At 48.4% G+C, this 25868-nt stretch overlaps 1 protein-coding gene across 6 annotated transcripts in view; it reads right to left on the bottom strand.

Annotated features, from left to right (window-relative positions):
* Nucleotides 1-25551, bottom strand: part of EXOC7 (exocyst complex component 7) — a 32994-nt gene extending 7443 nt beyond the window's left edge. The window contains exons 1-14 of one of the 6 annotated variants that reach the window (XM_075014180.1): nucleotides 25352-25507; nucleotides 21334-21399; nucleotides 19745-19929; nucleotides 18740-18845; nucleotides 16976-17198; nucleotides 15949-16116; nucleotides 14649-14660; nucleotides 8110-8202; nucleotides 6976-7044; nucleotides 5369-5514; nucleotides 5114-5266; nucleotides 4052-4150; nucleotides 3216-3278; nucleotides 807-873 (exon numbers count right to left, since the gene is read on the bottom strand). In XM_075014180.1, the coding sequence (XP_074870281.1) occupies nucleotides 807-873; nucleotides 3216-3278; nucleotides 4052-4150; nucleotides 5114-5266; nucleotides 5369-5514; nucleotides 6976-7044; nucleotides 8110-8202; nucleotides 14649-14660; nucleotides 15949-16116; nucleotides 16976-17198; nucleotides 18740-18845; nucleotides 19745-19929; nucleotides 21334-21399; nucleotides 25352-25411 (1510 nt within the window). In that variant the 5' untranslated portion in view covers nucleotides 25412-25507. Of the gene's footprint in view, nucleotides 1-806; nucleotides 874-3215; nucleotides 3279-4051; nucleotides 4151-5113; nucleotides 5267-5368; nucleotides 5515-6975; nucleotides 7045-8109; nucleotides 8203-14648; nucleotides 14661-15948; nucleotides 16117-16975; nucleotides 17199-18739; nucleotides 18846-19744; nucleotides 19930-21333; nucleotides 21400-25351 lie in introns of all 6 variants that reach the window. The other 5 variants (XM_075014179.1, XM_075014175.1, XM_075014176.1 and 2 more) reach the window with 5 other exon arrangements.
* Between the last annotated feature and the right edge of the window lie 317 nt (nucleotides 25552-25868).

Below are 25868 nucleotides of genomic sequence, written 5' to 3'. Positions count from 1 at the left end.
CCACTGTCACCCCTATCTTTCTATACCTGATGGACAACGAGTTATATTTTAAAAGTGAATGAGCATAAGTCTGATGGTTTCCCAGGTACTGCAGCACACAACCCACATTAAAGGCCCCTTTTTGTATTTTCTGACTACAGATGTCTTCCTTGTGACACAGATGCACTTTCCTTCCCTGTAGTGACTTGGGCAGGCCTGAAATAACAAAATTTGAATTTGCACCAGCCCCCTGGTCAACGAAAGAGTTAACTCCACAAATGTCCCTTGGCATGCATATAGTTTAGCAGGTAAAGAGGGCAAGCGTTAGAGTGGAGGAGGACATGATGGCATGCTGAGGAGAGAGATGCTGAGATGGCTTAAGCCACTGATGTGAATATTCTGACCGCCGTTAATGAGAGGTGACTGCATGAGGGGTAATAATGTGAAAATGACAGGTAAAATGTGATTCCTTATGCTCAAACCTCATTGCCAGGACCTCAGCTGCACGCATCAGCCCTGCCTTTCTTATTCTCTATAGCACAGGCTACTTGTTAGCCATCCTACTCTACCATAGCTAGACAGTAATGGTTATCCAGCTGTGCATGATGGCAGCACATCTGGAAGGCAGAAAGGGAACAAACTGTAAATCTCCTTGACAGGTCCAGGCAGTCATCTCTTTGTCACGGCACAGCACAGGAAACAGTCTCCTGGCAGAGAGGAAGCTGGCATGCTAATAAGAGATCTTGTAAAGGAGGTTTAACCTTAAGGAAAATGGCTCAGACAGCATGGGAAAAATCACCCCAGCTGTCAGAGTCCCATGCATGTACCTTGGGATGCCAGCATGGCACCAGCAGTCTCCTGGAAATCCAGCAACTGCTGCAGGAAGAGAATGGCCTGTGAAAGAGGGAGGGACAGAGGGGAAAAGTCAAACATAACTGACATTTGGTTTCTTATGCTCCATTACTAAACATAACTAAGAAGTCTGTGCCCACAAACCTGCAAGAAACAGCAGTACAAGTCATTCCAAGGGGCATGTAATACCTTGTGCCTTTCACTCTACAGGACCTCAAAGCACTTTATAAACCTGCCCGGGTACCGTCTTACCAAAGTAATCTCCAGGATGAAAGACAGCAGCTGTTCAACAGTACACAGCAACACCACAGGTCAGGACTTGAAGTACAGAGGAAGAGCATATTTAATTTTAAGCGAAGGAGAAATTTTAGCAAAAGGATGCAGCTAGAGCTAGAGTCTGGCCAAGACACAGCAGTTAGCTTCTACTTCTATTGTCATTTGATAATCTCCCTCTATATTCTAGAGTGCGTCTGTCAGTGCTACGTTTGATCGAGAACTCCTCTTAAACCGCGCGAGCGATGACCACAGAATTTGGTATGAGTTTCCTCTTATCCTAATTTAAACTAAGGTCAGGATTTGATTGTGCCTGGAAAGTGGGAAATGCCTGAAATCCCAGGGTTTCCCAGAACATGGAAAGGGAGGAGAAAGGGAGGGACACAGATGGGGTGCGATTCTGACAAGGGCCACTAGGGGCAGCTGCAACACAGAGAGGCCAGCAGAACTGGGGCTCTGCCATCTTGCCTGCCACAAAGGCTGGGTAAGTAATTCCCCTGCCCCCAGCATGGAGAGCCTACAGGCCGCAGAGTGAGCAGCCCTCAGACAACCTAAAGGCCATGGGAGGAGATGCTGGAGGCCACAGGCAGCCCTCAGAACCTCAACCAACCCAGAAAGCCTGCAGGCTGTGGTTGCTGTAGAAGAGGGGACAGTCGGAGGCGGGGGCAGCCCCTGGAGCCTCGCCCCTCCCAAGGCAGCTTGCAGGCTGAGGAGGAAGGAGAGCCCGCTGGTGGCAGCTGCAAGTGCCTCCCCCAACCACAGCCTGCAGGTCTGCCTGCAGAGCCTTGCCCTCACTTCAACAGCCTACAGGACATGTTGGAAGGGCTGCGGGGGGGGGGGCCTGCCCCCAGGGCCTGGTTCCTCCCTCCCCACAACAGCCCTTTGTCTGCCTAGGGCACTGGAGGTGGAGGGGCAGCCCCCGGAGCTTGGCCAGTCCCCGAAGCACACCACCAAACAGGCTTCAGGATGGAGGGGGCTAGTGGAGGCTGGGGGAATCCCCCAAAGTGCCACCTTCCCTCAGGTCAGTGCAGGGCTGTGGGTGGGGGGGCAGCTGGAGACCAGGATCAGCTGCCCCACCCCCAAGCAGCTGCAGGATGGGGCAGCCACTACTGCAAGTAAAGACCCCTGGAGAAGCTGCAGGCCTGGGGGCAACAGCTGCAGGCTGGGGGCTGCCCCCCCATCCCCCAAGGCTGCAAGCCGGGGTTGGGGGGGGGGAGAAGGGCCTGCAGTTGGAGGCCAGAGCCAGCAGACAGAGCCCCAGCCCCAACACCTGACAAGCATGCAGCCCTGGCTCCCTCTCTCCCAGGACCGGTCGCAGGCCAGGGAGCGCTGCCGCTGTAGCAGTGTTACCCTCACCGCCACAGGTGGCCCTGGTAATGCCTCCCGCCCGAACCTCCAAGCCCCCTGCTCTGCACCTCCACCAGCCTTGAGCCCCCACCAACGCTCTACTCGAAGGAACCCACACCCTGCCCCTCCTCACCGAGCCCTCACTCGCCTTCATTTTGGGGAAATACGTTCATTGCATGGATATTTTTTCATTTATTTCCAAATCTGCCTTCACTTGAAGACCTGAGCAACGTCGGCTACTTCCGTTAGTTACTGCATAAAAGAATCAGGGAGTTGGTCCCACTGTATTTTCAGCAGCAGCACAGGGTTCTCCAACACCACACTGGGTCCCTGGTGCTGTCCAGACTCCGAGGGAAGAGAGCTACCTTCTGCATCCCCAACACTAAATCCCACAGCTGTGTTCATCCTGGAAGTCTCCCATCCACACACTGACAGTTACCACCCTTCTTAGCAACAAAAGAGACGTTTTCTGGGCACTTGGCTCAGTATATGTTTAATCTGTGCATTGTCAAAGTACTGTATCTCATGTGCAGATCCCCAAGTTTGGAGGCATACACAGAAATCTTTAATTGCACCAAGGCGGGAATCTAGAAACCATGAAACCTAATCTCCAAGTAATTCCTGTACTGATATCAGAGGTAGCCTAATTTAAACACATGTAAGCCCCCTGTTGAAACAGAGATACTGGTCTCCGAGGGGACTGATGTTAGCTGTAAGAGAGGAGTGGATTTTACCCATGGATGTTTCCAATCATTGCCACGTACATTGCTGGTGAGTTCATGAACTGTCCCATCTTTCGGCATGTTATATTCCTTGTCTGGATCGTTCTTACAAAAGGAGGAGAGAGAGAGATACAGAAAGAATGTTTACTTAAAGTTAAAAAAAATCCAACATTGCTCTTCAGGCAAGTTTATTTATAAGGTTGTTTTTCCAAGCTCCTGCAACATTAACCTCATGCTCACAGCTCCATCTACTGGTGACCACAGGCTACAACTTCAAAGCAGTCCATAGCAAAGGGACAAAAAGACCAAGGCACAATCAGCTTGCACTGAAACATGCAAATACATTTCAAACTATCTTACAGTCATGATAAGCTTGGTTCACCAATTAACTTGTGGATTAATTTAGCCAGAACTCTCCCTTTAACTGGAGACAATTTCAAAGTTCAGTGCACATAAATTAAACTCGTTTTTTTTAAAACAGCGATTAGATCGCAGATCATTTTCTAAATGTACGTGCAGTCGAGGCTCGTGCCAAGATGTAAAATGCAGTCTTGTAAAATGGTTTGCAGTACTGTGCATTAGGGACATTAAATCCAGAACTGCATCACGTGCAGCCTTAAATTATAAAAACATTACAAAACAAGAGAGTAAAAGTCTGTTCTTCTTTACCCTAACAAGTCAGCTCTCTGCATTTCCCTTGCAACAGAGGCCGAAGATAATGCTGCTCCTACACTACTTCAGATGTTGATATGGTTGCTGCCACACAGAAGCACCAGGAAGCTGAACTCAGCTCTCTGTTCATTAATATAAGATACGCACAGGCCAGCCTGGCCATTCTCGTGGATTACGGAAGATGGGAGCAGTAAAGGGGAAGTTACCTTAATGTTGTCTGCAAAGTCCTCCAGTGCTTTCGCACCTGTGGTCTCCATGGAGGTGATCAGCCCTGGAAGCTTGTTCTTTGTGCTGGCTGCAGTGCCCTGGAATGGCCCAGTGCATGGCATAAGATGACTCAGTGAAGACAGCTGTCCCTACTTGCCTTTTCGCCCACAAGCTGATCTCCCCTACAACTCTCAGGGCATCTGTCAGTCTCAATTCCCTCAGTGGTGGGAGTTGGGACTTTGCTGGAAGATTATTTACAGTCTTGCCAACACAATCTAGAGTCTCACAGAAATGTCGCTGATTGGTTCAGATGGCAGCAGAGGCCAAGTCCCAAATGAATCCAGTGCTGAATTCCCATCTTACACATTCTTTCCCCTCTTGAAACACTTGCAGCCACAAGGTGACACATTGTGGCCATCAAATTCCAATCATGCAGGACTAGAAGGAGGTTCTTTGAAAACAGCGACTCTGCTGACCAGCAGCTATCCAAAGCGAACATCTGAACCCGTGCCATGTAGAGAAACCTCACCAAAGCTAGACACTGTGCCTGGTGCCTAGAAAACCATTTTACAACTAAATGTCCCAGTGGAGTTTTTAAACCCATTTACAGTAATTACAAGTGAGCTGAATCCACCAAACTTCGAACGTCTGTTTAACACCTTCATCTGCTAGACCCTCCCTCAAAACAATTAACCTTTCAGACAATATGGGAAGATTGTATAAAAGTACATTCTTAACTAAATTCAGTGGTAGTGGAGATTAACCACCTCAGGCATAATACAAGAACCTAGACAGTCAATCACCTGGGCTATCCAAGCACCAAATTATTATTTGACCCGTAGAGAACTGTTACTGAGTGATGCAGGATTCTCCAAGGATAGAACAAGCTGGCTCAAGGAGTAAGACACTGGGACTCCAAGCTCGGTCTTCTGCATGACAGTGAGTAGCACAACCCTATGGCTAGCTGGCTTTTCTTCTAAGGTTTTTAACATTTTTCACTATTCTAAAAGTCACTTAAGCTGCACAAGAAAGCCTCGGGACCTTCTCCGGTCACCACCTACCTGCAAGACTTGATCGAACTCTGGCTTCATCTGCTTCAGGTGCTTGAGGATGGGGAAGATAGTGAGCACAGCTGAATAGTCATGCCGAATGATGGCCTTCCGGGCTGCTGAGACAATGTTATCCCCCTCTATCATCAGGTTATCCAGTGACTCCTACAAGACAATCACCGGAAACATGGAGGCAAGTGGGTAGGGACTGGTTTGCAAACTGGACAATACAGCACAAATCAAACCAAGAGGATGAGCTAAGGGAACCTGAATGAGGGAATCAAAAGTCTTCTTCTGGTGATGCTCTGGGATGATTTCTGTAAGGAGCTGGTACTCGCTCTGGGCCAGCTTCACGAAGGCGCTAACACAGTGAATGTACGCGTCAATCTCGATGTCCAACATGTCGTCTCTCCCTGTGGGAAAAGCACACGTGTTTGAGAGCCAGGAGCCGTGTTCCCTGTAAGCTGTGCACTTGGGCAACTGCTCAGGAGAGATTCCAATGCCACCCCACTGATCAGCAGAGTGCCCCCAGCTAGGTGTGTGTTTCTCCTGGAGGCGCACTTGGCACGTGCCTTGGTGAACATAACAAAACTTATTTTGCACGCAGATGGAAAAGAATCCACATCTGAATGGAAAAAATTAAAGGAAACTTTGACCAGCACTGTACCAATCCCTCCAGGGCTGCATTTACCCCACCGGTAACATTTCTCATTCCCACACTCTGGTTTAGACACAGGTCTTTGGGCTTCCTCTGACGCAGGCCATACAGGTATGTGAATTTATATTAATAAATTAATATTTAAAGTGAAAATATGACCTGTCTGTGCCCCAGATCCAGCCGCATCAGATTTGCTGCTGAAAGTTATTTATACCCAGTAAAGAGCGTGCAGGGGGGTCTCAAGCTTAGGAAATGGAACTCGGGGTGCTTTCTCCAGCACCGCAACAGAGCTAGCACTGGAGCAGTTTGTTACCAGGACTGCAGGGCTGTGTGTTTATTAGGGGTTGGAACAAGCTGTTTTAAGACTGGGAAAGGAGGAGAGGGCTGCAGTGAATTATTCCACACCTTTTCGGGTTTTATTTTTATAGTTAGTTTAATGGTTTCCACCCATCATATGCTGATGAACTACTGCCATCCTGAATCAGCATGGCTGGGAACACAGCACTTCCCTGGAAGATGCCTGCTCCTCACGGTGAGCAGCTCAGCACTAAAGTGCAGGAGGACACTTAAATCTTATGGTCCTGGAATGTCAGAATAGCTCTGCATCAGATTTGCAATGAGGGTGGATGTGTAAACAGGACAGCCAGAAGCTCTTAAACCATCTGCTGTTTGAGAAGTCCACCCAAATCAAGAAAACTGGAGTGGGGATGGTTTCTACCATACACTGCTCCTTTTCTACCTTGTGATGGAGACAGAATCACTCCACCATGCTGATTGAAATCCCACAGCTCAGCCTCTAACAGGCATGCTCCAAGCCTGACACTAACATGCCACAAAATTCTAAAATTTGGTCTACAGACCAGAGAGCACCAAAACGGAGTGTTGCATTGCTAGGACGCATAGCTTGTTGGCTTCTTATCGGAATTAAAACAGCAGCTGCAGTCTGTTTCATTTGCTATAAGACAGGAAAGGCTCTCCAGACAGCTGATAACCTTTGTTTGGGCAAAGCTTGGGCACCTCTGCTTTCGGGGGTAGGACATGCACAAGTAGTAGGAACAAGTTATATTGACCAAATAAGAGCAAAAGCTTCACAACCAGAGACAGGCCATACTCCACGACTGCCCACGTGAAAGGAAAGTCATTGGCAATGAGACGCTGCGAAACAAGCCGAAAAGAAGGGACATTAGCCAGCTCGTTATTACGACTTGGTACTTACCAGCAGCCGGCCCATGCTTGTCGCTCAGGGTATCGGAAAGGTGCTTAACTCGTAAATCATGCTCATGACCTAGTGAGGTGTCAGCCGGCACAAACAGAAGGCTCGGTTTATCCAGGGTGGTTACAGCATGGATGCTCACGCAGGCCGGAAGCCGCTTCAAGCTTTGGTTATTCAGTCTGTCAGAGAGCTACACACACATGCTGTCCTGGAAGGCCCACCCATGCTCCCCCTTTGGGCACCCGTAGCCCTTTGAAGCCTGATGGGAAGTGTGAACCAGACACGTCATTGGCCAAGTCCAAGAAGCCCTTCAAACCTCTTGGCACAAGCTCTAGACAGGACGATGGGCATGAGGAATCCAATTGGCACTCAGGCTGCTAAGCACCAGCACTCACCTCAGGCGCTCAGTATTTGGAAAGTGTTTTTAAAGAGAATGGTAGTTAGAGGTCCTCCTTGTAGTTCTGTAGACTAAAATGTAGTTGAAAACATCTCTCCACAGATGCAGTTGCCATCATTTACTTCAAACTGATCTCTTGATCTTTACAGGAATTAAAGATACTGTAAAGCAAGCGATCTCTCTGCTGGCCCATCTTGCACAAATCTCCAAGCATACAGCAGAGCCAGGGATGGCAGCTAGGGTGCTCGCTTGTCACTGCTGTTTGTGCGAGCCCCTGGTTGGAGGGCAGCAAATTGGATCTTGATCTGGTCTGGTCCGACACGCCCTGATCAGGATTGGAAGGGCCACTACCAATCAGAAATCTTCTCAAAGTTCAGGCAAAATGAGACAAAGATAGAAACACCAAGGGAACGTCACTAAGGCAGAGCAGAGCTTCCCTTAGCCAGCCGACTGTATAATGGATTGACTTGTCTAAGATCAGCTGCCTCATAATCTTACAGAGCCAGCTGAAGAATGGTTTGCTATCCCAGCTTTAATGTTCTATTCCTTTACCTTCTACCGTGTTTCAAGCCCTAAGAGTTTTTCCACCAGAGTAGCACCTTTGTCAAGTTATGCCATAATCCCATAAAGGCTCACGCTATCCACACAGTGGGGTTCTGGACTAACGGAAGCCCTGCCTGGGGAAGTAGATCAGATGCATAGTTAGATTCAAAGGGTGAAAGAGTGTGAGATGTGATTACCTTCCATAGGAATGAGGTTAGAGGCCCCCTTTTTCCCATCTAGACCATGCTGTGAATATTGTTTCAGAAGGTTCTGAGCCTTCCGGATCGTTCCTGTCACCAGAGCCACACAGAGAAGACACAAGAAGACCTAGGAAATGAGTGAGAAAAAACACACCAGCAGCCCTCCACCAGTGCTAGTCATTGCAACCAAGTGAGATTATAATGGGCAACAGTGAGCATGCTCAGCAAACACACTGGAACCCCAAAAGAGGGTCCAGATGTGCCAATGCAAGAGCTTATGCAAATCCGTGGCTTCCTTCTGACTTGAGAAGGTAGAACTCAAGCCAAGCATTGTGGAATCAGCTGTGACATGCCTTGGAAGTACTGAGGGGGGTGAGCAGGTCAAATCCACTGAGAAGGAAACCCAGGAAACATCCCTCCAGGAACACACTGATTTAAACAAAATGTTTACGATGACCAGTCCCTGCTGTGTGAAAGCAAGGACTCCTGCTCAGACCAAGCCTTGAGATCGTCCACCAACCATGGGCTTCCAGTGACCTGTGCTACAGATCAAGAACCCCACCAGGCAATAACGCCCACTCTGGGAAATGTTTTATGAGCATGCTCAGTGTGGATCAGTGAAGATTTTTAACAGCCTCAGGCATCAGGAGCCGAAGAGTGATTAGGACACAGGATTCCTTCACCTCCCCTTTCCCAGTTCTCATGTTAAAGGTGGCAGGGTCAAGCCTATAACCAGGATGCTATTCTTTTGAAGAACCACAGATCAATTAGACCACAGAAAAAGACAACGTATATATTTAAAAAAAACAGACAACATTAAACAATAGCCAGTGCCGGACCCCCTGGCTAGGAAGCGCTGCAAGCACAAAACAGAAAGCGTTAAAGTGTCAACCGTAAACAAAATACTGCTTGCACACGGAATGGTTAGTATTCATACCATGAGCAAAACTAACAGGAAATGCCAGACGCCTACACTCGGACACAGACATCCTAAGGCAGATGCTGCTGTCACACTGCTGCAGGAATGCAAAATGGAAACCTTTGGAAAGGTTTCAGCAATGCTCTGGGGCTGGCGGATTAAGATGAAATGCAAATAAATAAACCACAAGTCAAAATATGGCCAAAATACAAAGCAAAACTTGTGCTTTTGGTTAAAAAAAATTCGTAACCAGCTTCCAGAAGCAACTCTGGCTGCCACATCACAGGTACGATTAGCTAGTCCGGAGACACAGTGTTATGAGAACTGGTTTTCACTGTCCAAAAACTGAGAAGTCGTACCTTATCTGCCAAATGATAGGAGAGCAGGACAGGGTGCGGGGTGCTACCCGTTCCACAAAGGCCAAAGATAGCTACTCTCCCCTAATTCAGGTTGTCACCCCCACATGCTTTATGCAAACTGGCTTATAAATATGCGTAACTCAAAGACGCTTTATGTAAAATGGCATGTGTAACATGTCATTTGGAAAGCTGTAGTCCACCAAATCTGGATACCCTACATTTGTGCATGTGTCATTCTCACATGTGAAGTTAGGCCTATGATGCATAAAACTGGTTTTAATTCTAACTCTTGCAATCATTTAAATCCTCCTTTTTATACTCTATAAAAACACTTGTTTCTTATCAAGCCCACACTAAATAACTTAAGCAGGGGGAAGGAGAGCAACCACGGTGCATCCTTCTCTTTCACTGAAAAAGGGGATGGACACGTTTATGATGTTTCTCTCTGCAAAACTTTTACACAGGCGAAGATGGATTTATTTCAAGATTTGGTCCCCTTTGGGGGGGCTGGTTTCCTTGGCATTGTCAAAGACCTTATATAGCTGAGCTTTCCCCTAGCTCAAATGGTTCAGCCTCTGTGTTGCTCTGCTGGGGGGTAGTAATGCCAGCTCTGTGCTTTGGCTGAGGGAGACCAGAGCTTCTGGCCTAACAGGACAGGATGGTGGGAAGCCCCACAGAGCAGGAAGGCAGGGGATTACTGCCATCACAAGTGCTCAAGGGAAGGCTCATATATGCATGGGTAAGTGGGAGAGAGGGGAAATAGGATATCTTTGGGAAGGTCAGGCTTCCATATTGCGTATGATGGGAGTGCACTGAAGTCTCAAGCTGTGTTAAGTTCACTTCCCAATTCTAAAACTTTAACCCGTGAGTCAAACGCCTCACTTGCAACATTTTCCTTTTCCGATTCATCCCACCAATTTATAAAATGGTCACAACCTCCTACGAACAAATCTTGACAAAATAAAGTCAAGTTGTGGGATTTTTTTTCTTCATTCTACACATTCCAAGGACTTGGGAAGAATCATGTCCAGTGCTTATATTTTTATTACTTATTCCACAGGCGCCTGCAACACTTGCTTTTATATAATCCTCTGCCCAGTTCCGAACTGATTCATCTTGGGCAGTTTTAAAACATGAGTTCTTTTCACACCAACACACTTCCAATTTGTTACAGGCACTTTCAGAAATCTTACTTACAACAGAACTCATTTCGTTTCCAATGGCACTAAAATGTGCATGAATGCAGGAAGAATTTCTGTTGGTCTCTGGTTTTGTAAGCATTTGCACAAAAAATTACCTACAATATAAATTGAGGTCAACTGTAAGTTGCAGCTATCACGCCTGCTGGTCCTTCATGTTGTCAGTAAGAATTCTATTGGCATACATGCAGCAGACATCAGTAGGATGTAGGCCCACAGCCTCTTGACATGCTTGTCCTAGATAAGAGCTGTGCTGTCAGTTGTGCATTTTCTCATTTGCACAAGAACAATCAGATGCATTTACATTCAGACTTAGCAAGTGCTTGTGTGATTATTTCAATGCTGCTGCATCCCTGGTACTTGGTATCACAGTTGGGGCTTTATGCTACTGGAAGCCAAGTGCCTTTGTTCCATGATTATTTCCCATGATTAGGCAGCTTTCAAATCAAATGGGATAGTGGGATAGTTACTAATGAAGGCATCAAATTCAAGAGCTGAGCACTGATCTAACTGGGGACATAGAAACAAGCTATTCATCCTGCTACTCAAAGATGACACTGTCTTCCCGTACCAATCTCCCCAACCACTAGGTAAACTGGAACAGAAAGAAATTAACTGATATGAGCATAAGCTGATGCTTATGGGAAAAGGCCAATACTCCTGGAGAACAATCAAGGTCACTGCCAGAAAATTAGTGAGTCTTTCCCTCCTTCTTCTACTTGGGTGACCTATAAATGCAAGTTTTCAAACTGCTCTGCTGTCCTTTCCAACATGGCAGTTTCCCCTTCTGTGAGCAATTTCCTAATGAAACAGAAAGTGGCTCTGTTCCCTATGTCCTTGATGTCAATAGTACAGTGGGTGAAATTTACAAGAGTTTGTGTGAAAAGTGTCAGATGAGGTGATCATAATGGTCTCTTCTAGACTTAAAAGTCTATGACTCTGCAACAGCTCTGGGAAGAGATTGTTTAGTTTGCTCCTCCTGCTGGCTCTAGAGCAGCAGTTAGCAGAGTGGGGGTTTGGTGCACCACACAAATACGGCAGCTTTTGAAAAGTTTCTTGCCAGCAGATGTTTTAAGAAGGATATTTAGTACCACAGAATCATAGAACACTAGAAATGGAAGGGACCTTGAGAGGTCATCGAGTCAGACCCCCGCCCTCAGGGCCAACCACCTCAACACCTACCCTGACAGGTGTCTGTCTACCCTGCTCTTAAATGTCTCCAGTGATGGAGATTCCACAACTTCCCTAGGCAATGTATTCCAATGTTTAACCACCCTGACAGTTACGAAGTTTTTCCTAATGTCCAACCTAAACCTCCCTTGCTGCAGTTTAAGCCTATCGCTTCTTGTTCCATCCTCAGAGGCCAAGGAGAATAAGGTTTCTCCCTCCTCCTTGTAACCCTCTTTTAGGTACTTGAAAACTGCTATCGTGTCCCCTCTAAGTCTTCTCTCTTCCAAACTAAACAAGCCCAGTTCTTCCAGTCTTCTCTCATAGCTCATGTTCTCTAGACCTGTAATCATCAAGAGGATTTTTCTCACTGCTGTAGAAATTTTATGGAAAACACCCCATTGGAGCCCCAACTACTCTTCTGCTTAGATGGGGTGCTAAAATTTAGGAGTGGAAAGCGATCAGTGCTTTAAAAAGATTGTAAAGCATTAGGCCTAAAATTTATCATGTCACAAGTTTTACTCATTGGGCAGCCAATGCCTTCATTTTGGAGGCACTCTGAAAGCTAGCCTCTCTCATGACGAAGAACACTGGAATGCATTTCAGTAAGTCACTGCACTTTCACTCAAAAGCTTTAGAAGCATTGCTCGTTTCATCCAACAGACGGCCATTAAAAAGATCTTGCTTGAAGGCCTACAAAGGCCTTACAAATACGTGATGTCAGCTCAGGAGGGTGCTGAAGAAAGAGGAGGTACAACTGCAGAAATGGTGATGGTGATACACGAATGCATTGACAATGAACAGACACTGATAATAAGGACCCTAGAACTCAACAGATTCTCTGGCTTGCAGACCTGCTTCTCGCACCTTGCCACAGTTTTCAGATGCTAGAACCCTGGGACTTTGCTTTGCATGTGAAAGGGCTGTAGCACAGCAGATTTACTTAGCAATTTAGTCCGTGTAACAGGTTAAAGTGCATATCAGGGTCTGTGCTGGGATATTCTACCATTAGGACTGGGGAGCTCTTAACCTACATGCTTGAACTACTAGACTAGATACCCTCCTCTTAATGCTATACGAAATCTGATTTGGAGGTAGGTAGTTTTGATTGCTGAATAGATGGCATAGAAATCACAGTGGATTTCTTTGCTCACACTTCAGAAATATGAAGATTAAAATAAGGAGCAACTAAACTCTAACAAAAGAATTTTGTTATGGAATAATACAGTTCTGATTTGGAGATCTGTGAGGGGGTCTCAGTCTAGGGTTGTCACCCATCAGGGTTTCACAAGGTGGTTACATGGGTGTCTTGAGCTGTCAGCTCCATTAAATTAAGTGGGGGAGGGTGTTAATTTATAAAAGGATGGGGGGAAAAAAAAACACACAAGAGCTTCCTGTGTGAAACAGAGTCACCAGTACAAAAAGTTAGAAGACCACTGCCTTCACTGCCAGAGCTGTCCCTGAAAACTGAATTGGTGGGAAATAAGACAGACCAATGGCCAGGAGATGAAATTAAAAAAAAAATCTTGTTTTTGGAAACTACGCTGTTACAACACACAGTTGGTGTACCTGGAGGAGGACAAGTCACTGAGAACTTCGGCATGGTTTAAAGACAGACCCTCTCCTTGTCTGACAATATGGAAGATGCAAATTAGCTGCTGTTATTTCTTGAGGTTTCCCATACCAGACGATCACTTCACTGGATCTCATTTGACCCGTGTAATGTCAGCTCCATTTGCTCATCTTATGAGCTGGTTTCTGTAACCCAGAAACAGAAATACAAGCACAGCCACTGCTTGGCTTATCCTACAAATGCTCTTGCTAAACACAGATCTAGGCCAAGAGTTCCAAAGTGACTATGCTTCGCATAAGCAAATGAAACACTTTGGGCCTGGTTTTCAAAAGGTCAAGGTCCAGCTCTTTCGGAAAAACAGGTCCCTTAAAGGTATCTCAAGCTGTGCACCTAAAAACTGAAGTGTGCATAAATCACTAGTCATTTTTAAATCACAGTGGGAGAATGACAATATATTCAGTGATGGAATGAGCTGCTGAAGTAGAAGGGTAAAGCCTCCATTATCACATAGGTCTGAAACATTTGCTGACGGTGTTGGTTCAGTAACATTTCATGATGAAACTCTCTAATTCAAGAATCCTTTCCTGTATAGTTTCAAGGTCAGATGGTATGGGGTGGGGGGATCCTAAATATAAATCAGCACAACTCCACTACTCCAATCAAAATAAGCCACTTTACGCCCCCCCCTGAGGCTCTGGCCTTACGAAATGCAACCCATCTAGCACAAGTGTTAAATAACCAGAAGTCTTTTAGTATCTCTTTTCCTTATTATAATTATTTCACAGAGCAGGTGCTCCCATCAGAAATGCAGAAGACAGAATCAAGTGCTATTATGCTTAAGAATTTGGATAGTGCAATGGGAAGGATTAAATATGGAAAAATCAATGACTAATGAGCAAAAATATCTATGCCCACAGTCACCATTTTTTGGACAGACATTTACATGATCAACTGAGCAATAATGCCAATTGTGAGCGTGGAAATTCAACCTTCTCCACGTGGCTCTGTGGTGACAGAGAAAAGTTCTGTCTGACACACAGGCTCACTGGAGCTGGTTACAAAAATCCTGCCAAAAGCTTATTTTCATAATTCTCTGAACCATCAGCTTTCAGGAACAGCTCTGATACTGTACTGCTTGGGGGGGGTGGGGCTCATTTTAATACCAAGTTATGTGGTCATCAGTGTCAAAAGTCTCCCCCAGCAGATTTCCCCTTTAAATACACCAGCCACACCCTCTGCTATGAGCAGGAAGAGGACTGGTTAGGAGGCAAAGAGGGACCTGGCAAGCTGCAGAGGACACACACATAAACACAGGTTACCTGGAATGAAGACTGCCATTCACATAAGGATTATAAAAATAAAGACAACACAATTAAAATGCATGCTTTCCTTCCTTCTCCCTGGCCCCTCCACTAATCCCCACCCTCCAATATTTTCTTCTGCTTATAGGAACGGCAATAATCTGGGATCTGGACTGGAAATAGCTACATTTGAACTTATTTCTTCTTCATATACTAACAAAATACATATTAAGTAACTGGGACCAGGTGTGCCAGAGCCCCATGAGCCCCATCCAGCAAGTCGATCCTAACAGACAATCTGATATTCAATTCTGTTCTAGTGCTGCTGGAAGTGTCAGACTGACAGCCCTGGAGAGCAGTCACTGCTCCACAGAACAGGAACTGCAGCGGGGGGACTGCAGCTTCCCCATGGATATGCCAGAACCATGGCCTGAACAGTTCATCTCTGGGAGCAGTGGAAAGATCAGTTTCCAGAGCTTGCCAAATTGTTAGCTTCTGTGTTTGAGTAAAGTTTTAGCACCACAGGACTTCCCAGACCAGAGGTCTATCTAGCCTAACGGCCCATCTGAGAGCAACCAGAACGAAATATTTTCAAAGAAGGTATAGAAACACTACAGAAGGCAGATCTGAGATAATCTGCCAGCCACAAAGGTCTCCTTTTGATTTCTAATAGTTAAAGATTGGTGTAGGCAAAGAACCACAAAGTTTCCAAAACCGTTGTTATAACTATCCAGAGCTGTCATTAATATCAATATACATTTCCAATCCCTTTATAGACCTTGCTATGTCTCGCTTTCAATTATTTCCTGGGGCAGTGAGTTCCACAGTTTAATTACATGTGGCATAAAAGAGTACTTCATTTTGCCTGTTTTGGATTTTCCACCTTCTACCTTCATAGAAACTCCCTTTTCTCTTGTGTTGCGAGACAGGGAAGAGAAGTGCTCCATCTACCTCCCGCTATCTGCCTTCTTTCTAAGGTAAGCAATCCCAAGCTTTGCAAACTCTGTTCATGCAAAAATTGTCCAAAAACGCCCCCTGAAATATGGACCGGTGAACCAATAAAACAAGAGATGAGGGCCACTCTTAGGAGCTTAGCCCAACAGGAAAATCCCTTACAAGCACAAAAGGTGTTTGCCATTCAACTTCTACCCACCCTGCTGGCTTCAGAACAACTTTTATGATGCTAACCCATAAAAAGGAGACAAAGGAGAACTCTGTAATCAATGTCTCTCTCACTGACCAAACGAGAGAAACAACATGCCCAGGGCTGTTCTTTGGCATCAGGGCAGGAAACTGATCCTTAAATTCTGGAACTAACCTGGTCTCTTGATGGGCTTTTTGGTCGGTGTGTCCTTCCTCTTGTTCTGAATGGCAGGGGAGTATGGAACTCCTGTGGAGGAGCTGCTCTTACGGAAGTGCTCTTTCAGACCTTTGATGGAGCGGTCGAGCTGGCTAGAGCGGATTTGGTAGTAGACATTCATGAAGTCTAAGGAAACAAGACAAAGATATGACTGGTAACCAAACTCAAGGCATTCTTTGCACGACGAGGCTGGACATTTTCTACAAGGAGACTCTGAACAAAAGAGACTGACCTGCACTGACTGGGTTTCACATTCAAGTTCTTACCTATGGGTTTGTCCTAGGGACCTTCTGCTTTGAAGAAATTTACTCCTACATTGTAAGCTCTTTGGGGCAAGGAATTACACTGCTGTAACTTGGCAGAGAACCCAGCCCACAGGGGCTCACCCTGTTGGGCCTCTCCTGAAAATGTGCATTAAATTACAAAAGTGGAGACTGGAAATGAACCCTAAAACAAGTTACACTATTAAACTCCACTGTTAAACCTACAGTAATGACGCGGTCATAGAGGTGTATGGATTTACTGGAAAGCAGCCGCACCGCATCACCCTTGTAAAACAGCTATTCTATTTAACAGATGGGAATACTGAACACAGACGGGTTTAGGGACTCCCAAAGGGTTATTATAAGCATTACAGAGAAACAGGATTTCAAAAGAACGATAGAGTGTTAAGGAACCTGATTCACACTAGTCACCTGGAAATGCCTTTGAAAGGCTGTCAGAAGCTTCACTTTGTTAGCATTCTGTTAGCTTCCAAAGGCAATGTGCTCTCCCTGAAAAATACACCTGACTGCTGTGAGGAGAGAGAGTTTACTGGCTGAGCTCTGCAGTGACATGAACAGCCCTCAGAAGACAGATTCTGCTCTCAGCACTGTGCAATAAAATGGCTGATGGAGACCACTGAGGTGATCAAGACGAGCCAGTACGTGATATGGAATATGTTTATCTCTGAGTCTAGCTCACTCTGGGTTTTGCTTTAGCTGACCTTGGTTTCTCCCATACTCCACCAGCCACAGGGAGATTCGCACAATGTCTTGCGAGACGCTCTCAGGGAGGTGTTCCAAAACCATATCTTCCTGCGCTTCGATCTCCTCATCTCCGCTGATCAGATCCAGGATGAGGATGGCAGGAACCGGCTTGGTGTGTCGCGTCATCAGACTGCGGAATTCTGACTCCAAAGATTCCTTCCCCCTCTCAAAAAGGGATTTCTGGTGGAGAGAGGAGAAACCAAGGTGTTTCTGCAACCTCTCCCAGTATCCCCTAATTCTTAGCGTTCCTAAATACGGTTTCCCAGACACCTGGTAGCAAAGCCAATTGTCCAGAGAGTTTTAAAAAGTAAGGAGTTCAGAAAAGCAAAGTCAACAAATTACTCCAGAGGGGACCAAGCTGCTCAGCTGCACTTTCTCTAGCTGTTAAAGGGAAAGGTAACAGCTGTTCAAAGGAGTTCTTAGTGTTCTCAATAATCTGGAAAGATGGGGTCACATTCTGCTCCCAGTTACATGGCTGCCGTTCCACCAAGTTCTGTGCAATTATTCCAGGTTTACTCTGGCCAATGCCCTCTATAAGAGGAGGTTTTGAAAGAGAGGAAGAAAGTGACATTTAAAAAGAGAAACTGGAGACTGCAGCAAGGACACAATTTCCACCCTTGCTTTGGAATCCTGTTTCTTTCCGATCAGTGATTGAGGATACTTGGAACCATTCGAATTGAAAATACTGTCTCACCAAAGCAGTGGCATTGGAACTGTGTTTGGGGTGGAAGTGATGAGCTGAACCCTCCTTACTCCAGTCCACACCCCTCAGTACCCTTAGAACGGGGGCTGGCAGCTGGGACCCTGCATGTGGGACTGGCAATGGAGCCCCTGGGCAAAATCCCAGGATCAAGGAAGATGCAGAGCCAGCATCTGAGCAGGACCCGGGGCCTGGCAGCTTGTACCCTTGACAGTAGGGGCACAGGGCTGGTGCTTGAGACACTGGGTATGAGGCTGAAATGCCCAAAACCTAAGGGTGTTGCAAGCACCCCTCCAACCCCTACTTGCCACGCAAATACACCGAAGTGTCCATTGCCCAGGTAGCTTAACAGAGGCAGTGCTATTATCCCTGTTGTAGAAATGGGAATTGAGGAACAGAGACAACTTGCTCAGGGTCACACAAGGAGCATGTTGCAAAGCACGGAATTGAACCTAAATCTTCCAAATCCCAGCACAGCACTAACTACTAGCCTAGCCATCCTCTCAGCATTCCCAGAGCTAGAGACTAATCTGTCACAGCTGAGATTTTCAGAAAACTAAGACATCTAGCTATCCAAATCCTACTGAAGAATCAAAACACCTGACTCCCTTGGGTCCCTTTGCAAACGCCAACCTGCACTGTTTAGTAGAGCTTTGAGTTTCTGTTTTCCAAAAGCACGAACATTTGTTTCTTACCCTGGGGATTCCTGGGCTATTGGATCTTAACACTATTACCTCACACTACCAGTATGTCATAATGATTAGGGAATAAGTGTAGTAATCCCAGATGCTAGATTAATGACATTTTCTTTTTTTGCCAGGAACGAGAAATAATGCAGGAGCATGGAAGGTACAGGCTTTCAAGCTTACAGGCCAGGAGGTAAACCGTTGTTCTTGGTAGCCGATCTAATCTTGATGCTAAGAGAAAGTTCCTCTCACTTCTGCAAACTTGCTAATATGCCGCAGATGTCAAGGAAGCAAATGCCCACAGAGTGCCTCTGGTTTTCAAGCATACTACCTACCACCCGGTTTAGTTCTGGGCTGTCAGGATTGTTGTCCTGGAAATATTCCACCGCCTTCTGGATTCTGGCCATGCAGCTCAAATACTCTTCCAGTCTCCCCGTAGGACTGCAATGAAAACAATGCACACAAGAGAAAGACACCAAAAACCTCAACAATGGTTAGAACAAAACCAGGGAAGACCTCAACTCCACTTACTTCAGCAGAGATTAAAGGGAACGTTATGACAGCCACTGCTCACTGCCACCTCCTCTCTGCCCCTTGCCCAATCTTTGGGCCACCCGGAAAGGCTGGCTTGTAAAACACCTGATTCAGACACAAATGGGAGCCCACACAGCAGCCTATGGCCAGTATTCACACATCCCCTCCCTCCAGGGTGGAGAGAGCCAAAGCAGCCCAGCAGCCTGGACTACTGCACCCTTCTGCATTTGGCTTCACCTTGGCAGCAGGAAACAGAGCACCCCAGTCCTGCAGAGAAGTGGAGTACAGTAGCCTGGGGTGAAGCAGGCTGCATGCCAGGCCCCATGTAATCCTCCCCTCAGGGGAGGGGGCAAGGGGCACAGCATGGACAGGGTGTGGGGGAAGGGATGAAGCAGAGGTGGGGCAGGGCCTGCGGCCGGGGGGGGGGGGGGGGGAGGAGGAGGGGTGCTGCCCTGAGCCCTGCATCTGGGCACTGTGGAGGGAGTTGCCCCAAGCTCCATGCCCCCTAGCGATAAGCCCTGCAGGCAACCCAATTGGAAGCACAACTATCTCCATGAAAGGGTGCCCAGCCAGTCTAACCAGCCAGGCAACTACAAGGAAGCAATGTGCCTCTGTCGAAAGTTTGGAGAGCAGGAAGAAAGGAAGGAATACAAGGGACAGGGGCTCCACAGAGGGTTCAGATGCAGCACACGTAAGTGGACCACACTGTGGTGTAGCCTCAGAGGTAATGCTGAGAGTTCAGGCTGACTTTGCTTTGGAGCTGGCACATTGGCATATAAAAAGCAGGGTCCTGCTACTTGACTCACCCCTCCTTTATAATCTTCTCGGTGTCCTTAGCCACATGGTAGTAACTAATGACATGATCCAAACAGGAGAGGGTCTTCTCCACGTTCTCCTGCAGACGCTGGAGATTCTCTGTCTGCTTATGCACAGGGATGATAGAGTTCTCCAGCTTCATCAAACGGCTCTCAAAGGAGGAGAGGATGGAAACCTAAAGCCCCCAAAAGGGTCAAACAGCATGAAGTATTTCCTTCCACAGAAAACACATCTGTACTGCGGTCAAGTAGTTTGACTAGGGTACCAGAAATCCTAATTCCTGGCTCTGCCACTGGATTGCTGGTCTCCTTGGGCAGGTCCTGCTTCACCTAAGCTTTTCAACATGTAAATGGGTAATACTAAACGTCACCATACACATATGTGGTGGGTAAATCAGCATCTGTTAAGGACTCGAATCACCACACTCAAGGTGCTATGGAAGTGCCCTCAGGCTTCAGCCTTGCATGATGGAGCTCAGGTTATGGCCCCAGAGGCGGCGGCTTAGGAAGAGTTGGGCTTCATCCCCACTCCTGGGTCACGTGTCATTTTTATTATCACAGTGCAATGAAGTTTAAGAACTCCTGCTTTACTCAATTGCACCGGGCGCATGTGAATGAAATTGACAACGAAGATATAATTTGACTGATGTTTGCAGCCCTGTTCCGGCACGGTTATTTGGTGGTCAAGAAACGCAAAGTCTGCAACTAACTTAGTTATGAGGGCAAGTGGCATCAGCAGAAAGGGGATAATATGGAGGAACACAGATCAACTTTGCAAAAGCTCTTCACCCTGAGCTCTGACATACAGAACAATAAATATTAGCTATTCCCCCCACCCCAGCTGGAGCACATTTATTTTGACTGTCATATTCTTGGGAGGCACTGAAATACTGAGATGAGCAGAGCCATATAGTAATCTAGATCAGCAAGGGGCAACCTAGGCTAGTGAATGGGACACATGACTGTCCCTCCTTCATGTCAGTGGGCTGCAAGATGTTGTAACCAAGATGGTCTCTCTGGACAGGGTAGTTTTGCTAATGGCACTTGCATGCCTAGAATTTGCTGGCTGTGCCGAAAGAACTGGAGCAGCACTTTGACTGAATGCAGAGGGAATGCGTGGCTCCAACAGTCAATGCTGTGTGCTATCAGCATGCATTTCGCTTCATGTGCCCTTGCATCACACACGTGTCACTTTAGTAATACCGGTGGAGGGAGAAAAACCCTATGCAGGCAGAAGACAGTGGAATTGGACAACCCTCTGCATGGGGAACAATAAACAAAGTGTCGTGTGGGCCACACACAGGAACCTCATAAGGCCATGGGCTGTGGATTGCCCATAATTCAACCAAACTGAAGGTTGATTTGAACCCAGGTTTCCAGACCTGAAAAGCTTGTGCTCCAACACAATTTGCTCTCTTTCCTCAAGATTCTAATCTAAATACAGTACCTACTAAATGCACAATTCCCCAAGCTGGGAAACCAGAGCTTCCAAAGAAACTCTCAGCAGAAAAAGCAACAGAATCAGAGACCAAGCTAACCATATCCTACCCTTTTAACTTAATTTACAGGACTCTGCTTACCATGTTTTTTGTGAGCTGATCACTTTTTTCAAGGCTCTCTCTTATAAAGGACAGTGTTTCTTCTTCCTGTCATTGGAATAAAGAACTCATCAGCTCTGCATGACAAGTGGATTTCAAACCTTACACAAACAAATACTTCTGCCTATTTCTCAGTCCTTTTAAAGGAGATGTCAAGAAATCAGGGACGAGTTTTAAAACGCACATCTTCAGTTAGAACAGAAACTGACATAACTTTTTAAATTTCAATACAGAGGTATCCTGGATTTGAAACACTGCTCTCTGGTGTTATGAATTTAAACATAATAAAACAATGCTAGCAGGTGAGAATCAATTGATAACCCACATACTGGAAGAGGTAGCAGTACAACAGTGGTTGAGCTGTAATTTGCTTTTCTTCCTCTCTGAGGTTAGGGAGCAAGGGTGGAGCGTGAGGAGCGGTTTACGTACACAGTGATACCCCCTGAATCCTATCAAGGATCTTGATGAAACTTCCATGGAGGATTTCTGAAATTCCCTCTAATGTTTTTAAGAATGGTAGCCTTGTTTCTTCCTTCACAGTAGGGCACCTTCCTACACCAGTCACAATGATTTCAGTGGGCAGTACACAGACTAGTGGCATGGGGATCCGGACAGCTCTGGGACACCTGAAACAGCTGCGCTCTCTGTGCTTTCACTACCCTCGGGAGCGAGACAGCAGCCAAAACCATCACTGTGAAAAGCAGCACCAGTGCTCAGTGCCATTGCCCTGCACTCATGCCCATGGAAACAGGCTGAAATGTCATTGTTTCAGGCAGCTGAACAATTTCCTCCTTGTCTTCCACTCCCCGCAAAGCTTGCTGGGCCACCATGCCCCATGGCAGGGACCACAGAGCAGCACTGAACGATGGTGAGCCAAAGCAGAACATTCCATGTGACTTCAGGGGCTGCATCCGTACCATCACCGTTCCACACCGGGAGTCACAGCTTCACAAGTACAGCCCGAGAGCGCCACGGTTGCTGTGTGTGTAGCCAAAATGGACTTGAGAATTGGTTGATTTCAGAAGTGTTTGTTGTACTTCTGTTGGATCTATTGACAACATACGCTGCAGAGTGCCTAGCACGAATGAAAGTGCCCACTATTTCTTACATTACAGGGTAATAGAACCCACAGGCTCAATGACAAAGTGTAACAATTGTAAATGTTCAAACACGACACAGTCAATAGGTGCATTAACAGATAGTGCGGTATCCACAGATGTACCTCAAACATCACTCAACTCCTGCTTGTTGGAGCCTTCCTGGCCCCCCAAAACTAGCACAGCGCATACCACCACATTACTGCTGCTGACTGTTAAAGTGCTCTTTCAAGGCTTCCTTCAGCCACATAGCCGTACGCCGAGCTCTTCTAACAGCAGCCATGTCAGGTTATTCAAACTTTGCAGACGGCCTTTCTATATCCACCCCACAGCTACATTTTCTTCTTTGCCACTCACAAGGGTCAACTACAACCTAGGGATATATTTCTCACTGAGATTCAGTCTTGTGAGCATCCCTTCAATGCATCAAAAGCAGGTTCAACTGTCCTACACCTATCAGAGAGGTAGCCGAGTTAATCTGTATCTTCGAGAACAACCAGAACTCCTGTGGCACCTTATAGACTAACAGATATTTTGGAGCATCAGCTTTCGTGGGCAAAGATCCACTGCATCAGATGTATCAAAAGAGGAAAAAACAAGCCAGATCAAACAGGGGGATGTAGCCCATACTGATAATGGGCCATTTCCACCTTGCTCAACAGACCTTGTCAGCTCTGGCCCTCTCTTTTACTGGGACCCCACTCTTTAAATACCCCTCTGGAAACTACCCCCCCATGCATCTGATGAAGCAGGTCTTTGCCCACAAAAGCTGATGCTCCAAAATATCTGTTAGTCTATAAGGTGCCACAGGACTTCTTGTTGTCCTACATCTGCTTTGCCAACAGCTGAACCTTTCCCTGGTGTTGTCAAGGTGGCTGGTGTATGGATGTGTGAGCCAGGAGAGCAGCTGCCAAACTGATGATTGATAAATTTGGGCATAATGCTTTTGTTGGGATACCCTGTGACAAGATGAGCTGGTACTAAATCAGGGATACACACGATGGCTATTGCCCACTAAAGCTCAAGAACCCAAATGCGGCAAATCCATCCACACCCTGCACGTCCCGAGTTAACAGGAGATAATAAATACCAACGCATACTTGCCTAACAGCCTCTCTCGTGAATTTTCCCAACTCCAAAATAACCTCCCTCTGACTAGTAGCAATCTGGCCTTGTGGATTGGCATCACCTAAGGTGCACTGCCAGTCAAGATGTTGGCAAGTTCTGAGATGGGTACCTTAGAAGGACAATTCCAGGGGAAAGTGAGTGGTTTAGGAAGGGAGGATCTCAGACTGCAAGATAGGGGAGGGTCTCGCTGGAGGAAGGACTGAAAAGATTTGGCCTGTGGGCTAGACCTGGACTGCCAAGACTTTCAGTCTGGCCCTCAGGGGGATCTTCAGGCAGGGAGCAGCCCCAAGCTGCTCAAACTGTCTGGGTGCACCATGTGCGTCTCAGCACTGTGTGCTAGGAGAAGGGGGCAGCGTATGACGCCTCCTCCCCACCCCCCGCATGTGACACAGAGAGGCAATTTGCCAATTTGAGCAGCTGAAGGTCCCTCTGGGCTGCTGGCTGGGTGTCACCAGGCACACACCTACTGGCCAGATCTTGCCTCTGGCACCCCAAATCCTCCTGCACACCAACTCCCCAGCCCAAGTCACCACCCCTGCCTACCCCAGATCATCCTCCCAAACTCTCGATGACCCCCCACTCCCAGCTCACAAGTCCCTCCCAGACTCTGCAGTCTCACTCACCCCTCCCAGAGCCCAGAACCCTCCACTGCATCCAGGCCTTCACCCCTGCCACCAAACTCTTGACGTCCCCCCAACCCACCACCACTTGCGCCCAGAACAAACTATTGCCTGCCCCAGGGTGGATGCAGGATCCGTTCGAAGCTGCTCAGAAGGAGGCTCTGGGGGCTCCCCAGGCTCTAAGGGGAGGGGTTGTGGGGGAGGAGGAGTCCCTAGGGTAGGTCAGTCCGGGGGGGAGGAAGTGTCCCTAGGGCAGGTCGGTGGGGGTGGGTTGGGGGGAGGGGTGCCCCTAGGGCAGGTCGGTGGGGGGCAGGTCGGTGCAGGGGAGGGGGTGCCCCTAGGGCAGGTGGGTTGCGGGGAGGGGTGCCCCTAGGGCAGGTCGGTGGGGGTGGGTTGGGGGGAGGGGGTGCCCCTAGGGCAGGTCGGTGGGGGGCAGGTCGGTACGGGGGAGGGGGTGCCCCTAGGGCAGGTGGGTGGGGGGGAGGGGGTGCCCCTAGGGCAGGTCGGTGGGGGTGGGTTGCGGGGAGGGGGTGCCTCTAGGGCAGGTCGGTGGGGGGGAGGGGTGCCCCTAGGGCAGGTCGGTGGGGGGCAGGTCGGTGGGGGTGGGTTGGGGGGAGGGGGTGCCCCTAGGGCAGGTGGGTTGGGGGGAGGGGGTGTCCCTAGGGCAGGTCGGTGGGGGGCAGGTCGGTGCAGGGGAGGGGGTGCCCCTAGGGCAGGTCGGTGGGGGTGGGTTGGGGGGAGGGGGTGCCCCTAGGGCAGGTCGGTGGGGGGCAGGTCGGTGGGGGGGAGGGGTGCCCCTAGGGCAGGTCGGTGGGGGCGGGTTGGGGGGAGGGGTGCCCCTAGGGCAGGTCGGTGGGGGGCAGGTCGGTGGGGGGGAGGGGTGCCCCTAGGGCAGGTCGGTGGGGGGCAGGTCGGTGGGGGGGAGGGGTGCCCCTAGGGCAGGTCGGTGGGGGGCAGGTCGGTGGGGGGGAGGGGTGCCCCTAGGGCAGGTCGGTGGGGGGCAGGTCGGTGGGGGGGAGGGGTGCCCCTAGGGCAGGTCGGTGCGCGGGCTGAGCTGTGCCGGGAGGGGGGCTTGGCAGGGATACAGCTCGAGGGCTGGCGCTGTCCGAGGGCGAAGAGCCGCGGGGGAAGTCGAGTCCCGGCCCCGCCCACTACCTGCTTGAGCTTCTCCTCGATCTCCCTCCTGCGGGCGGAGGCCTCCTCGGGGGGGATCATCCTGCCGCGAGAGCCGCCAAAGGCGCCCCGACCTGCCAACGCCCCCACGCCGGCCGGAACGGGCCAGGCTCCCCCCGGCTGCCAGGCCGCCGCCTCTCCGCTTCCGCCTCACGTCAGCGCCGAGCCGCCATGTTGAGCGCGGCGGACTGCTCCGCGCATGCGCCTCGCCGCCGGCGACTCAGAGTCGGTACCCACGCGCAGATGGAAATCCTGAGAGCGTGGCGCCCGAGGAGTATCACGCATGCGCAGGGCGGGTTAGGGGTCATGTTGAGAGTGGCATGCTCGGGGGGGGGGGGTCAAACGCCGCCATGTTGGGAGTGTCACTGGGTCTCACGTGGCATGGCTAGCGCTGGGATGGGGCAGGAACTTGGAGGCACATGTTTCATGCACCAGGCTTGTGGTTGCACCCCCTGACCCTGATCCCTCTCCCTCCTGCTAGCAGTGGGATTGCCTGTGG

Source organism: Carettochelys insculpta, chromosome 20 (genome assembly GCF_033958435.1).
Source record: "Carettochelys insculpta isolate YL-2023 chromosome 20, ASM3395843v1, whole genome shotgun sequence".
NCBI lineage: Eukaryota > Metazoa > Chordata > Testudines > Carettochelyidae > Carettochelys > Carettochelys insculpta.
This window is presented reverse-complemented; position numbering and strand designations above follow the sequence as displayed.